General features: G+C 40.5%; 1 protein-coding gene across 1 annotated transcript; it reads right to left on the bottom strand.

The window, feature by feature from the left end:
- Positions 1 to 2690: 2690 nt before the first annotated feature.
- Positions 2691 to 11780, bottom strand: hey2 (hes-related family bHLH transcription factor with YRPW motif 2). Its single transcript, XM_074616012.1, has 6 exons — positions 11279 to 11780; positions 10026 to 10104; positions 9377 to 9460; positions 6735 to 6816; positions 4293 to 5453; positions 2691 to 3484 (listed from the first exon to the last, which is right to left on the bottom strand). The coding sequence occupies exons 1-5, from the start codon at positions 11362 to 11364 to the stop codon at positions 4714 to 4716; spliced, it is 1071 nt and encodes a 356-aa protein (XP_074472113.1). The 5' UTR covers positions 11365 to 11780; the 3' UTR covers positions 2691 to 3484; positions 4293 to 4713.
- Positions 11781 to 17667: the final 5887 nt, after the last annotated feature.

Genomic DNA, 17667 nt, shown 5'->3' with positions numbered 1-17667 from the left:
ATTTCCATTTCATGCGACTTTATACTTCTACCCAGAATGTATATTACAGAGAAGTGAAAGTCAATAGTTCTTTCTATTGCAACATCAGCGCCCAGCAGCGGAGCTACGCTTCCGCCATTTTGGACTGAAGGCGACTACCGGACGCCGGTAAAACGTCTGCCTACAAAGACCCGTATAAAATTAAAACTAAATTATTTCTATTCTATTGTCATATTCTACGACTTAGTTAGCTTTAGGAAAAGATGGTGGTTGGGGTTAAAATACTTCCGGAAGTTACGTGACAAATAAATCAACGTTGACTTCTGGCCTCACACGGGGCACCAATAATGGTCTCCTGGTGAAAGTCTGGTGTTTTCTGACCCACCCATCCACCCCGACCTCCTCTCTACGCAGCGTTCGCTGCTCTTTATACTTCCTGGTTCACGATTCCATACGAATTGATTTCGTGCTGATCATCTGGAAAAAAAAATTGAAATTCGTGTCTATATACACGAATCAATACGTTAAATTTCGTGGCTATTTCACGAACTGCTGTGCGACTGGGCTGTTTGTAACCGACACAAAGTAGGCCTAAGGCAGGGCTCAACCTTTACTATCGAAAGAGACATTTTAGGCAAAATAAATCTGTCTGGAGCCGCAAAACATGTGATCATTGTGATGAAGGTAACACTATTTATAAGTATATAGTATATAGTATATAAGTCTAATGCAGTGAGGGACAAAGAGACAATGTACTACGGAGTATTAGGGCCACATTGAGGGAAAAAACATCTGAGATTTACAGAATAAATGACAATAAATAAATAAACTTTACGAGAAAAAAACTCATAGTATTATGAGAATAAAGTCTTAACTTTACGAGAAAAAAAGTTGTATTACGAGGATAAAGTCTTAACTTTACGAGAAAAAAAGTCGTAATATTACAAGAATAAAGACGTAATATTACGAGAAAAAAAAGTCTTAATATTACAAGAATGAAGTCATAACTTTACAAGAAAAAAAGAAAATTACACGTACTTTATAATATTATGACTTTATTCTCAAAATCTCAGATTATTTTTTCCCCTCAATGTGGCCTTAATACTCCGTCGTACCGTCGTACCATAGACCTACAACAATGATCAATAAAAATGAAAATGTAAACAAAACAGTTATTCATTTCCATTTTTAAAACTCCACAGGGAGCCACTGGAGAGGAGCTAAAGAGACGCAGGTTGCCGACCCCTGACCTAAGCGGTGACCCTACACTGTAGTTTTACTGCCGTTCATCAGAATACTTCTTCCAGCACTGATTGCTGGTTTTGTAAACTGCCAGCTGCGTTCTGTAAAAGTAGTAAAAGTATCGGTGACATGGATTAACCTGTTCAGCCTGAACAGAAACGCATAACGCTGTCTGTCTCCAGTTGTTCTCTCTCTCTCTGTGTCTGGATGTAAAGTGCTGACCGGCTCATGTCACCCAATTTACCGCTGGTCACTTCAAAGCGGCGTCCCGGCGTGAGAACCGTGTCGGCTGACCGGGGCGGATTTACGGCCCGCAGAGCTGTTCCCAGGCCTGTCAGCCTTTAATCCTCCATTCAGCTGGAACTGACGCCGGCTTCTTCTCTGGGAGGATTTAACGGGTGCAGCAGTGATTTCAGTAAATCAACTGTAAGATGAAGGCAAAGGAGGAGTGGATTAACGTGTGTGTGTGTGATCCTTTAACGCCGCTCCAGTCTGGTCACTCAAACATACCTTCAGTTAAAGAGTTTAAGGTGAAAAACATTTTAGTTTTGCAGGTTAATTTAATCATGTTGACAACTATGGAGTCATAGGAGTGCCATATAAAAGAATAACTCTGTAAAAAAATATAAGGAAAATAAAGGGGTAAAAATAAATAAATTATATTATCTAAAAATAAACAGAAAAATATAGAGTAGTTTATATGTTTGTATTTTAAATAAATATACATAGATATATATTTTAAAAACTATACACATAAATAATGAATAAATAAATGTGGAAATAAATTAAAATGCTTACAATAATTTTTATATTTTGTTTTTTGTCTCTACATTTCCACATTTATTTATTTCTCTTATATGTCCAAATTTGTTATTTATTCTTTTATTTATTTCTCTTTATATTTCCACATTTTATTCATTCTTTTATTTATTTCTCTTTATATTTCCAAATTTTTATTTATTCTTTTAATTATTTCTCTTTATATTTCCACATTTTTTAATTATTTCTCTTTATATTTCCACATTTTTTATTTGTTCTTTTATTTATTTCTCTTTATATTTCCAAATTTTTATTTATTCTTGTATTTATTTCTCTTTATATTTTCACATTTTTTTTATTTGCTTATTTATTCTTTTATTTATTTCTCTTTATAATTCTACATTTATTTTTATTCTTTTACAGATTATCTCTTTTTATGCCACTCCTATACGACTTTTTTAATTTTTTAATTTTATTATTCAGAAAAACAGTGAAGTGCCAAAGGGGCCGGAATACCCATAAACTTGGTGTTATGTCAGCAGGTTATTGAAATAAAAACACATTGATAGTGCTTTTAACAGTCCGAGTGGTAACGTTGATGAACGAGAAGGCACTCTCTAAAGATTAATTCTCTCCAAATATAAATCAAAAGTTTACACTGAAAAAAAGAAAAACACCATACCAGCTGTACTTTTCATGACAGCAGCGATATTATTACGTCATCTTTATTTGTAAAAAGGCACACAGAGAATCAGAGAACCTGATGGTGAATTCAGTGACGGATTACATGTAAACCACATAAAATAAAAAAGTGTAAAGGTTTTAGTCTGATGATGAAATACTGTTTCATTTATTTCAGCCAGTTTTTATCACCGTCATTGTTATGATGTTAATCTTCATCCCAGTTTGCACCAGTCTGAACACAGACCCGTCTGAGACCATGCTGGTCGATCCGTTCCTGTTAGATTGGTTAAACATCAGAGAAGTGATGATGTCAGAGGACTGATGATGTCAGAGGACGACTTTAGTTCATCGCTTATTGTCTCATAGTCTGGAAGGTTTTAAAGGGTCAGTCTGCTCTAATTCTACTTTTTGTTATCGTCCAAATAACATATTCAGAATGCCAGAAATAGATTTAATATGTCCCAATATGTCAAATGCAGTATGCCATAAATACCAGGATGTCCTACTCAAGCCTTCAGGAAGAGTGCCGGGCTTTGAAGCAAATCTTCGTAGTGGCCAAACGGCGGTACTACAGCGTCCGTGTCCGTCGCGTAATGCTATTGGGCCCAAAAATACTTTTTCCCAGAGACTTACATTGGGAAAGTACAACGGAGTATTAGGGCCACGTTGAGGAAAAAAAAAATCTGAGATTTCGAGGATAAAGTCGAAATATTTACAACTAATAATCCAACTTTCTTTCTTATAAAGTTATGACTTTATTCTCGTTATATTACAACTTTTTTTCTCGTAAAGTTATGACTTCATTCTCGTCATATTACAACTTTTTTTCTCGTAAAGTTATGACTTTATTCTCGTAATATTAAAACTTTTTTTCTCGTAAAGTTATGATTTTATTCTCGTAATATTAAAACTTTTTTTCTCGTAATATTACAACTTTTTTTCTTCTTAAGTTATGACTTTATTCTCGTAATATTACAACTTTTTTTCTCGTAAAGTTATGATTTTATTCTCGTAATATTAAGATTTTTTTCTCGTAAAGTTATGACTTTATTCTCGTAATATTACAACTTTTTTCTCGTAAAGTTATGACTTTATTCTCGTAATATTAAGATTTTTTTCTTCTTAAGTTATGACTTTATTCTCGTAATATTAAAACTTTTTTTCTTCTTAAGTTATGACTTTATTCTCGTAATATTACGATTTTTTTCTTCTTAAGTTATGACTTTATTCTTGTAATATTCCAACTTTTTTTCTCGTAAAGTTATGACTTCATTCTCGTAATATTAAAACTTTTTTTCTCGTAATATTACAACTTTTTTTCTTCTTAAGTTATGACTTTATTCTCGTAATATTACAACTTTTTTTCTCGTAAAGTTATGACTTTATTCTCGTAATATTAAAACTTTTTTTCTCGTAATATTACAACTTTTTTTCTTCTTAAGTTATGACTTTATTCTCGTAATATTACAACTTTTTTCTCGTAAAGTTATGACTTTATTCTCGTAATATTAAGATTTTTTTCTTCTTAAGTTATGACTTTATTCTCGTAATATTAAAACTTTTTTTCTTCTTAAGTTATGACTTTATTCTCGTAATATTCCGACTTTTGTTTCTCGTAAAGTTATGACTTTATTCTCGTAATCTCAGATTTTTTCCCCCCTCAATGTGGCCCTAATACTCCGTCGTAGGAAAGAGAGTCTGTAACTCAGCACATATTTTTTTTGAGGTGAATCAACTTCCCAAAAAATAGTTTGTGCAGGTTTTTACTAAGTGAATGTCACTTTGTTTTAAAGTGAATCTGATTCGGGAACAAATCAGCTGAACTCGGTTAAACTGGTTAAAACAGTTCAATAAATTTGAACAGAAAGAAAAAAAGGCAACAAATTAAAAAGCAACTGGGTCACTTTGTGAAATCAGCAGGTGGAAAACGGTTAACAGAAGCAGTAGTTTGGGTGAAGCTCGGTTTATCAGTAGTTTGTTCTCTGGTGATAAAAGTGTTAAATCTGTCAGTCAGGAGTTAGTCAGCAGCAACATGAGTCAGTGAATCAGTCAGAACGCTCCGACCTCGGTTCCCCACGGTCTGTAGGGTTTACTGCTGCTGCTGTGAGGAGTCTGGGAGGAAGAGGAGGAGGAGGAGGAAGAGGAGGAGATGGGAGGACTGGTGGTGGCGGCGGTGGAGGTGAAGGAGGAGGGAGGGAGGATGGGGAATCCTCCGTGGAGGGCGATGGGGAACGACGCCGAGAGGGAGAGGAGGGAGGCGGAGAGAGGAGCGGGGGCGCAGGGGAGCACGAGAGACGAGGAAGAGGAGGAGGAGGAGGATGAGGAGGAAGGAGAGGAGGTGGAGTCTGCGTGGGAGGAGAAGGAGGAGGCTACGCTGCGCTGTGACAACTCCGCCAGCCTCTGGGGGGCGCCACCTTCTCCTGAATCCGGAGGAACGGACAGACCGCTCAGTCCGTACGGAGGTCGAAACGCCGCCGCCGCCGTTGCCGTGGCGACTGCAGCGGCCGCAGCAGCAGCCCAGTGGTGGTGGTGGAAGGGGTGAGGCAAAGAGTGAGGCTGGTGCTGGTGGTGGTGGTGGTGGAGGTGAAGTGGCGAATGGGAGGTCACGGTGAGGGCGGCGGCGTCGCGCTGAGAGGAGCAGGAGGAGAGGTGGGAGAGGATGCGGGAACGCAGAGGGTCGCCGGAGTCCAGGCCCTCCACGGCGCTCAGGTAGCGGGAAACCTCCGTCACGCACTCCCTGAAACCCAGAGACAGGAAGTCCAGGGCCAGAGCGTGGGCGTCAAAATAACCTAGAGAGAGAGAGAGACGCTTAAACTTTACAATCCAAAAATATTTATTCATTTATTCATTCCAGGTAAAAAGAACGTGACGTGTTGTGGTGGATGTTTTCTGCAGCGATCAGCTGATTGTCTGTTTGTTCTGCTGCTGCTGGAAAACCCAAACAAACGCTGCAGAGAGACGGCCTGTGAACGCAGCCAACGCTGACCTCGCCAACACCCCCCCTCGCCTTTCCCGCTGGCTTTATGAAAGCAAACAGCGCTGCTCAGGGTCAAGTGGTGCTTTTATCCCCACGCTGCTTTCCCATGGACTCACCACCTCCCGACACACACACACACACACACACACACACACACACACACAGTAGTGTTTGACTGACAAACCAAACGCTCTTCAAAGAACGAGCGCTGACACTGACTAATGCTTCGCCTCACGTCTTCTAAAAGTCACTTGAACGCATCACGAAGACGACGGACAACTGACCAACAACCTGCACGTTCTGAGCAGAAATAACTACACGTATAATTAAAGTATTATGTATTTCTACTGCTAAGATCATCAGAGACAAATAATAAAATAGCCGACAATGTTCATACCACTGTGAATCTGAATCTACAGTCTGGTGAGAAACTTAAATGGCGACTCCATCTGCGTTCTTTTCCCTTTTTGTTTTCAAATGGAAACGCCCACTCAGACGTAGGTCACCAAAGTAAGCTAATCAATAAGGTTATGAATAATGTGAACGATGAATTCAGCAAGCTAGTGAGCAGGTAACGCAGGAAACGCAACGGCGTAATGACAGAGGAGAAACATGAGGCCGTCGGGAATATCAACATTTTCCTCAGACAGATTATAAAATTCCGAAGAAAAACAATATACGACTTAAATTACAATATATTAACTTATTATGCATCAAAAAATTATCTTCCATGACCTCCGACAGTTCTGACAACGTCAACAAACACGTCACAACTCAGAGCTTTCAGAAACTTAGCAATAGTCCGTGGAAGTCCGCGTATTGAGGAGATCCAACACGTTCTCTTGCCATCTCATCATATGATGAGTGATGCTTATGTCAGACCCCTCGGCGTCACTTTGTGGTCGCAGTAAACCCGTGATTAATGTTGTGAATTAAACACTTACTTAGGTTTAGGAAAGAACAACAAGGTTGGGCTAAAACATGACTACGTTTGTGCGGTGAAAACGTGTCCGGATGTTGTGAACGCAGGACATGAACGAAGCTTTGTCTTTGTTGTCTCCAAGAGTACAAACAGATTCATCTGTCTGGTTACCTTTCCCTCCGGTGGCCTGCAGCACCTTCAGATGGTCCACGGTCATCTGCAGAATCTCTGCCTTCTCCAGTTTAGCTGAACCCTGATCAAACAAAACCCCGACAGTTAAGACATCCCTTTAAACAGCGGTGTCAGTGTGATACGATGATGCTGGTTTTCTGTCCAAACCAAATTAGTTCCCCAATATAATATTAAGAAAATTATAATTACAAGATAAAGATCTAATTCTTATGACATCAGGAACTCATAATGACAAGGTTTTAAGTCATAAGTGCAACAAACAGAAGCCATAAATAGGAGAACACTTTTTCTTTTCATTGATGTGACGTTAAATTAATATTTTGAGGGAGGAAGGAAAAGATAGTGAGTTGAATTTGACATATAAATTGATAGAATAATGTTACGATATGGAGGGTTAGAGATAAACAGCACATTCAGACTGAATAAAATGTCAACAAAATGCTTTGCAGATGAAACGCTGGATACATGATGGTTTTACAGATCATCCAACATCCAACTCAGTCTCACAGCTGTTCCTGAAATAGTCACGAAATTTAATCTATTTGATTCGTGTTCACATAGACACGAATTTAACTTATTTTTCGTGACGCTCAGCACGACTTTTAACAACCTATTTCTCGTGCGTTTTCCTACGAATGTCCAGCAACACGTGTCAATTTCTGCTCCAGTCTTTTCAAAATAAAACTACTTAGTTAGGTTTAGGAAAAGATGGTGGTTTGGGTTAAAATGACTTCGTAAGTGCTGCAACTTAAGAACGGAAGTTACGTTGACAAATCAACGTTGACTTCTGGTTTCACACGGGACATGAACAGCGGCCTGCTGGTGAAAGACACTTTTCCGGTTCACAGTTGCGTGGATTACATAAGAATTGATTTTGTGCTGAACATCACGAAAAAAACATGAAATTCGTGTCTACGTACACGATTCAATACATTACATTTCGTGACTATTTCACGAACTGCCGTGCGACTGGACTGGATCCTGAGTAGATTTTGTTTTAGTAATCATGAAGTATTCCTTCACGACACTGGGCAGCTTTCCTCTGCAAGAATATATAGCTGAAGATGGGACAAATATTATTTGGGAGGACTCGGACAATGATTCAATATTATCAAACTGTCAGTTTAGTCGTTTTGTGATATGATCATGTCAGGTTCTCGTTTTACAAACGTTTGTTTCAAGCCCAATGTGACAACAAACTACAGAAATGAGTCCCTGAAGGTTTAGTTTTAAATGTGTGATGAGTTGTGTGAGATATAATCTCTAACAGAGGGACAGTTTATTGCTTTAAGCTCATTTTATACAGGATTGTATGGACATCTGTCATTTTACTGAGTGAAGGAGTCACAGACAGCTGAATCAGTCGTTAATCACACAGGTGTAGTGATGATGATGAGGAGGAGGAGGAGGAAGACTGAAGTATTTAAAAACAGCCAAAGTTTGCAGGAAAAATGAACTGATTTCATTGCAAACGCCACAATAAATGGATTTTCCCGCTTTGCATGAATTTGTTTTGTCTAAGCTCAACTTTAGTGAACTTGAACTCTGGAGTATAAACTGCTCTACTGCAGACGAGACGGGAGTCCATCGTACAAATAAAGTCTCTTCTGATGTGACGTTAAACCACAAACCAACAGATCAGAACAGAAACTGATAGTTTTATAGATTTTAAAGCCTCTGAACATCCACACACACGCACGCACGCACGCACGCACGCACGCACGCACGCACGCACGCACACACACACACACACACACACATATATGTTTTCAGCTCTTCTGGCTGCTCTGGTTGAAGGTGGGCGGAGCTTTGATGGGAATTTATCAGGTCACAAGTCTTCATCCACCAATGAGAGTGATGAAGGTGTAATTTGTCCCGCCCCCTACCGGGTGCAACGAGGCTGACGGTCCTGAGAGGAGCTCTAATCAGACAGATTAACTGGGAACACCTGTGTTGGTGTTCAGAGGCTCTCCAGCTTCACCTGTTGTCCTCCTGGTTCACACCATTCAGGATTCATCCTCACTAATGTTTTAGTTTTAAAATGCATAACGCTTGCTACGTTTACTCCTAGCGTCCACACTACTCCGGCCGTTTCAAGCCTCTAAAACGGAGACGTTTGAAAAACACTGCTGACCTTGTTTTAGTTTTAAAACTCAGGGTTAAATCGGGGGTTGTGTTTTATCGTACGTGTCCACAGGCTCTGGCTGGGAAGGTTCCTTACGGAGTGAAATGACCCGGAAGTATCTCAGTAGCAGCCGTGATGAGAGCTGTTGGAAAACTGCTGAGGAAAGGAGCTTCAATGCTTCCTTTATTATCTCCTTTAGCAGAGGAAACACTGGAGCATCCTTTACCAAAGGAAAGGAGAGAATAACATCCCACAATTCCTTGTGGCCGCAACTTTTAAAGCGGCGCACCATTCGGCCATTCATGAAAACAAACGATATGCTGATCTTGCATAATATGTTCATACAGTCATATACTAATTGGGATTCATGTTGATAAATATGAGTGGACAGTGAATGCCAGTGAATTAGTGTGGATGTAGCCTCAGGCTGAGGGATTTATTGGTTCTGTTTGGATCCTGAGAGAACCCTGATGTGGTTCTACGGAAACAAACTCACCTGCTTCTCGAAGGCCGTGGGGACGAGCCTCCGCAACTCCGACAGACTGTTGTTGATTCTGTCTCTGCGTCTCTTCTCGATAATCTGACAAATAAAAAGAAAACAATAAAAACTCTGAACTGTAAATAAACAAAAGTCTCATTTGTGAAATAGTCACGAAATGTAATCAGTTTGATTCGTGTACATAGACACACATTTCCCTTTTTTTCGTGACCCTCAGCACGACTTTCAGCAACCTATTTTTTGCGTGTTTTCCTACGAATGTCCAGCAACACGTGACGCACGTGTCAATTTTCGCTCCAGTCTTTTCAGCTTACTTAGTTAGCTTTAGGAAAAGATAACAATAACACCAGAAGTGATGTAACTTAAGCGCAGAAGTTCCGTGACAAAAAAATACTACGTTAGGATTAGGAAAATATTGTGATTAAGTTACGCCAGACCGGAAGTGGCTAAGTTAAGTACGGAAGTTCTGTGGCCTACGTGGCGTTCGCCGCTCTTTATCCTTCTTGTTTCACAATTACGTGAAATTTGTTTTAATTTGTGTCTATGTACACGAATCAACACATTAAACTGCTGTGCGACTGGGCTGTAATATTTAAACACCAGAGCTAATCATATAATACTTTATCAATACAAATAACAACTTTACCCCTCTGCGCTTTTTCCTCGCCATCACTTGAGTGGTCGTGGTCGGCGATCCGCATCTGATAAAGGACGACTTCCCGTGCCTGAAGAACAAAATCATAATTCAATCGATGCATTAAATAACCACATTTGACCTAAAACTGAACAGTGTTGATTTATCTCCAGAAGAGAAGTGGAGTAAAGTTTGATTTCCAGTTTTGAAAGTGACAACAGACCAAAAGAAAGTGGACAAATGTCCAAATAAGAAGCTGCTGGACAAACATGTTATTTAGTACTGTAGTAAATATTGAGCCTCAGAAAATGAACAGTACTTCATCACCTCCCGTCTGGACTACTGTGATGGAGTCCTGTCCGGGGAACCCAGCAAAGCCCCGGACCGGCTCCAGTATGTCCAGACCTCAGCTGCTGGTTCTGACCCGCACTAGGCCCCGACAGCACATCACCCCGACACTCATCCACCTTCACTGGCTTCCAATCAAGTCCACCTCCATCACCTATAAACTCCTCCTTCTCACATACAAATCCCTCCATGCACTTGCCCCCCAGTATCTATAACCAACCTTCTCCACCCTAATACTCCATCCTGGAAACTATGATCCTCCGACTGGTCTGCTCTCCACCCTTCACACCAGGCTGCTTCATCCCTGGACACTTTCAAAAAACACCTGAAGCACCACCTGTCCATCAAGGCCTCTGACCTCTAACTCTTCCTACACATCACTCCTTTTAATTACCTGGCTACAGTTTTTTCCTCTGTCTTATTTATTAGTATGATTTTGAGATATATCAACACATTTGAGTATCCAGAAAGGGCTATATAAATAAAATGTATTATTATTATTTTTATTATTATTTCTGCACCAGTAAACCAACACAATGGTACTTTTTGAAGGACAAGCAGGCACCTTTAAATCTTGGAATTAAATAAATAAATAATTAAATTAAAATAAAATACAAATAAATTAAATTAATAAATTAAATTAAATTAAATCTTGGAATTAAATCATCTTTATATCATCATATTTTTATATGCAATGAAAAGGGCTGCAGACTACACAAATAAATATTAAAAATATTAAGATTACAAGCCATGCTCTGCAGACTTGTTCATGCAGAAGAGTCCAGCATCCTTTAGCAATTCAACTTTTATTTAATATAATTATTATAGATATGTTTACTCATAAACCAGTGAAGCTTCTCATAAAGTTATGATCAAGAAGAAGAAGAAGAGGAAGATGTTCTTCCATGTTAACTCACTCTGGATAAATGCTCTCACTGCCCACATCGATGGTTTCCTCCACGTCACTCTCTGCGGAGCTGCTGTCCTCACATGGCCGCTTCATGGTGCACTGAGGGCGGGCAGGGCTGTCTGTCTCCACCGGGAGGAGACCTGGAGCTTTATTATTTAAGTTTATATAAAAGTAAAGTTTCTTTGAGAATAAATGAATGACTCAATGCCACTACAGCACTATGAATTAGTCAATGCAATGTATTATAAACTACCATAAAGAGGAATATGGTTTTAATCCAGATGTTGATGAAGAAGTTTCAGGATATTTTCCTTCCAGGAAAGAAAAACACTGAAAGCCACAAAAGTTTCTCCTCTTGCAGAATAATCCCTCCCCAAAAAATAACTCAAAAGCGAGTTGTAAAAAAAAAAAAGTTTTCAGAGTGTAAAATCTTCCAGGAGTTCTGATTCCAGCGGTGCGTGTCCAGTAAATAGTCCGGGTCAGGTGGCCTGTGTGTCGGCTGCAGGACTGGACTGGTGACCGGTGTGTGTCCTCCTCTTCCTCCTCCTCTTCCTCCTCCTCTTCTGCTGGAGCTTTCCCACGGAGCCTGGGAGCCACACACACATGCACATGCACATACACATGCACATGCACATGCACGCGCACGGTGGAGCCGCCACACACACATGCACATACACATGCACATGCACGCGCACGGTGGAGCCGCCCACGTGCACCACCAGTCTCTCTCTGCAGAGGCTGCTCCTCCTCTCACCTGGCTGCTGCAGATGCATGCGTGTGCGTGCGCGTGCGTGTGCATGGGAATGAGGCCACTTCAGAAACTAGTGATGATTATATAAGTCATCAGGTTTAATTGCATTTTTTTATCTGTTTAAAAATGTACCTTAAAGGGAGATAAGTATTTAATCCTCTTATCAACATGGGAGTGGACAAATATGCTGTTTTATGCAAATGTATGTATATATTTATTATTGTAAATCAATTAACAACACAAAACAATGACAGATATTGATCCAGAAACCCTCACAGGTACTGCATTTAGCATAAAACAATATGCTCCAATCATAACATGGCAAACTGCAGCCCAACAGGCAACAACAGCTGTCAGTGTGTCAGTGTGCTGACTTGACTATGACTTGCCACAAACTGCATGTGATTATCATAAAGTGGGCATGTCTGTAAAGGGGAGACTCGTGGGTACCCATAGAACCCATTTACATTCACTGATCTGGAGGTCAGAGGTCAAGGGACCCCTTTGAAAATGGACATGACAGTTTGGAGCGTTATTGAACCTCTTTCATGAAGAGCTAGTATGACATTAGTGGCGTTAAAACAGATTTGCGTTAATGCATTATTAATGTGTTAACTTTCACAGCCTGATTTATTCTCTATAGCGCCACCATGAGGTTAAAAATCCCCACTTTAACGCAGGATTGGCACGCTAACATAGCCACATTCCCACATCACCGTTTAGTGTCCTCAGTCTAAAGAAACAGAGCGACCAAAATAGTATGTGTGTGTGTCTGTGTGTGTGTGTGTGTGTGTGTGCCGTTCCCACAGCTCCTGCCTGTACGCTGAAACCCAATCATCGTGTGAGAGAGGTCACACACACACACACACACACACACACCATCTGATAACCTCAGCTCGACTGTCAGCACCCTCTCATTGACTCTGAGACACATCAGAGTCTCTTAATCTCAGATTATTACAGTAACACGTCAGAGTTCATCCAGACAACGGCCACTTTATTAAAGCTTCAACCAGGACAGTAAATGCTGCTCCAAACACTTATTTAAAAACCTTTGTCTTTAATTAGAAATGTTAAATGTATTTTATGTCTATTGTTTTCTTTATAATAATAATAATAATAATAATAATAATAATAATAATAACAACAACAACAACAATAATAATAACAATAACATTAATAATAATAATAAAAAATACTATAATAATAATAAAAATACTATAATAACAATAACAATAATAATAATAATAATAATAATAATAATAATATAATAATAATGGTAATAATAATACATTTTATTAATATAGCGCTTTTCATGAAACTCAAAGACACTTTACATAGTTAAAATGATCATAAATAAGAATATCATAAAATATAAAACACACAACATTAATCTCATGTTAAAAGCAGTTTCTAAAAAAGGTGAGTTTTGATTTGTGATTTGTTAAACACAGGTGTCACTGACATAAATCATAAATATCATTAATAGTTGTGTATACTGCTGTACTGGTTTGGTCTACTGGGAGACTTTAATGTCCGTATCCTGCTATAACAAATCAAAATCGCCACTATGAGGAAGACCTTTAGAGAGCTGCAGGTCAAACTGTTACTTCCAGGTTCTGCTTTAGAAGTATAACAAATTCATTTAAAATCCCATTGAAGCTAATAACTAAAAATCAAGGCTTGGAACAGAACAGTGTACTTGTACTTAAAATATATTATTGTAAATAATAATAATTATATAGTAACTATATATGTGATATAGCACCTTTCAGAACAGCGTTACAAGGTGAAAACATTTGAAGCGAGAAACAGGCGATGCCACGGCTGAATCTGGTTTCATTTTGGAACTAGTTTCACAGCTCGGTCCAAGTTTCTTGAGTCGGACGCGTCACGCTGGACGAGCTCATTTACATAAAGGACTGTTCATTATCAAAGAGCAACGACCAATGAGGAAACTCCAACACTCGGCCGACCAATCGTGTAACTTCATCAATCACTCAGTGATAGACTTTTGCATTTGTAGGGCTGGTCCCTCTGCGGTCCGTCCAAAAAATGTCAGCTCACAAAACTACGCCATAAAACGAATAGCGAAAAGCACCTGGTGACCAAAAAGTGAGTCAAGGCGAGCAGAGCCGACGCAAAATGTTAGTATATTAATACAATGTGTTATGATACTATGAGACAGGATGTATATAATCCCCAGGACTGTGAGGTAAATCTACCAGGAACGTGTTTCTGAAAAGGAAGTTTTCCAAAGTGAAGAATATTTGAGGAAAGTACCAGATCGTGTTATCGGAGCAGAAAAACAACGGCGGAGGTCTCAGTTACTTTCCTTGAGATCTCATTTATTGATGTTGTGTTGAGGTGAGAAGCTGCTGTGTGTGTGTGTCAGTGTGTGTGTCAGTGTGTGTGTTGATGGTATCAGAGGTTTATTAGTGTCGGGGGGTCACGGAGGACAAGCAGGGCCATCCTATAACAGGAAGCAGCGAGCGTGTGAGGAGGGTAATATCTAAATATCTCGGGGAACGCCGGGCCGGAGCGCCGAGTCGTGAGTCGGAAATCCTCTGGGAACAAGAGAACACGACTGGAAGCTGTGTGTGTGTTTAGAGAGAGAGAGAATGGGAGGAAGTGGGGTATTATTCTCAGTTAGACGCTGCTCGCCGCCCGTCCGTCGCTACGACGCCTCAGACCTCACACCGCTCTACCCCTCGTTCCCACAGGACGTCCAACACACACACACACACACACACACACACACACACACACACACACACACACACTGGCTTGTATATCAAAAAATCAATTTCTAGTCGTATTATTCTCAGGAAGAAACCAGAACATGTTGAGAGGAAGTCTTTTTCTTTGGAGAGCTTCTCTTCTGGATTGGGTTTGAAGTGTTTTTTTGCTCTGGAGGTGACATATTTATCATCATTATTTCCTGGTCTGAACGCCTGAGCAGATAAATTACTTTATTTATTTTAATCTGTCCAATCAGATGAGCGTGCATCTGCAGAACTGACAGGAGGAGAGCCTCACAGTTCTTGTGGCTGAGCAGCAAATATGGTTCAGGTTTTTCTTCCCAGCATAATTAAGCGTCGGTTGTTTTTAGCTTTTAGAGCCTTTGGGTTAATAAACATGTTGCATGCTGACTATCGGTACCTTTTGGAGGGTCTCTCTCTAAAGCTGGACGTACGCTGGACGATTTAGCTCGTTTCTGACACGACTTTTGAGCCGCGCGACTCATTTTAGAGTCGAATTTCAGCTTGGTCGGGCGTTGTTTGCCGTGCAGTGTATAAGGGGCGGGTGGGACTGAGGACCGACTAAAGCTGAGCGTACACTGTACGATTTTAGAGATGTTGTTGTGTACTTCCTACTCCTACTGTACCAGTAGATCGTGAAGCCAAAGCTCACGATTTGTGTGCTTACACTGTACGGTCCCGTCGGTTTGAAAGCTCAGAGGCAGGTAAAGTGTGTTTGCTTGCAGAAGACTGTACGGGTCACAATGCTAACAAGACAGAAATGTCATCTGTGCCATCCTGTCTGCTGAAACGTCTAAAGAAAGAGGATGCAGCGTATACGGACTCGCAAGTGGCGAGGAAGAAGTGGACAGCAGTGAATTGGAGGTAAACTAGCTATGTTTTACTAGATCTATTGTACGTTGTTATCTTGATAGCTACGCTCTGATTACTGTAAGACAAAATTGAAAAAAGGCGCTGACGATGGGGAAAGTTAAATCGGTCCTCGGTCCCCCCCCCCGGTACACCGCCCAGAATGACGCCCGACGAAGCTGAAATTCGGTCCAACTCTAAAATGAGTCGTGTGGCTCAAAATTAGGGCCAGAAACGGGCTAAAACTGTACAGCGTATGTCGAGCTTAACTTCTCCTGACTTGCTGTCGGACAGTCGGATGAATTTCTGAAAAGTCCGAAATTTCAGTCGGCCGTCCACAGGCTCTCTCACAAAGCAGAGCCACGAGCTGAATCCCCAACGTAGGATCCATTAATGTAGTTTCCCTTTACAAACCCTTTCAGCGTAAAATAGAGATGTTGTCGTTTCTTGCAAGGGAACCTGTGTTACTTTCTCATCTTTCTTTCTTCACCGTCTCCGTCTCGCTCCGTCTCTGCCTCTCTTTTATAATCTTTACGATGTAATAAACAAATAAAAATCTACATTTATATTTTATTTCATTTAGCTGATGTTTCCTCCGTAACTGATTTACAATAAGTGAAGAAGAAGAAGCACCAAACAGGGACCTTCAAAAGGGACGACAGGGAATAATCAAATGACAAAGAATCAATAATATAACTGAGGTACATTTCAGAATAAGAGCGTGCTGTGTGTGTGTGTGTGTGTGAAGATAAATGCATGACGTCCATCAGCTGCCTTTAATGCACTCCCACAGACTGTATGAATGTCTGTTGTTTGGGGATATAATAGTCTATTGTTGTGATGAAGGAAACCCGCGGACGCGGTCCTCCGGGAGCGTCGTACTACCGACCTGCAGGTGCTGCTGCGCTACTCCACTTCCTTCCTGTCACCTGACCCGCGTTTCCCATCAGGACACGGTGTGGAGGAAAGAGCAGAAAGAGTGTGTTGTACAAGACGATGAGAAAAGAACTGTTAAATATAAAAAACTTTACAGTATCTTTCACATTACACAGAGACGTTAACATCAACCATGACGGAGAGCGTTTGAATCGTTATCAGTCGGACGTGTCGAGAGTCATTTCACTGCTCACTTGACCTCTGACCTTTCTCCCACCTCTCCTCTAAATAAAGGTTAAGTTAAACAGCAGTTGTCAGATACTGAAGGAGGGCGGCTGAAGACAGAAACATGATCAGAAGACGGTTCTTTTATACCCTTTATATGTTTTATACTTTAATAAATTGTAATAATTGTCCAAATCCCTGTTGAATTTATTTACTATATATTCACTTCAACACGTCACATAGCATCGTGCCGGAAAAGGGGTGAAAATAAGCGCGTCTGGAGCTGGAGCTGATAAATACCCGTCACGACCCTTAAGAAGCCTTTATTCTATCAGAGGAGGAAGAAGAGGAAGAAGAGGAGTTCCCAGCAGTGAAGAAGGCGATGGAGTGTCTGAGAGGTCTGAACCTCTAATCTCCAAACACGTCAACACACACCGGACAGCTAACGGGAATCTGTGATGTGTCCAGATGATGGAGCATACCTGTCATCAACAACAACACCTCCCATCACACCTCTGAGTCTAGCGTCTGTCGGACACACACACTCATTTTAAATTCAATCTTATTTTGGTTAAATTGTTGGTGTTTGTGTAATAAAAAGAAAGAAAGAGAGAGAGAGGTGTTGTAGATTTCCTCCAGTCGCGTCTTATCTCTCTCGCCCAGAGTCGTCCTCTGGTTTGAGTTTATCAGAGACAACACCCAGTCTGGACATTCACACAGATTAACGTGTTGTTATAAAGTCTGTTGGAGTAAAGCGTTGTACCAACATCTTCAGAGTCCTGTGGTTGTTATAGTTAAACCACCATGGTCTTCATCATCTTCACCAGCTGTCACTGAGACAGATAATCTCCTCTCTTCATGTCAGTATGTGTGAGAGTCAGTGTTTGCAGTGAGAGCTCCACTTTTCTCCCAGACGTCCTGTTCAGCATTCGT

Source organism: Sebastes fasciatus, chromosome 18 (genome assembly GCF_043250625.1).
Source record: "Sebastes fasciatus isolate fSebFas1 chromosome 18, fSebFas1.pri, whole genome shotgun sequence".
NCBI classification, from domain to species: Eukaryota; Metazoa; Chordata; class Actinopteri; order Perciformes; family Sebastidae; genus Sebastes; species Sebastes fasciatus.
The sequence above is the reverse complement of the archived record's forward strand: the minus strand, read 5'-3'. Positions and strand labels throughout refer to the sequence as shown.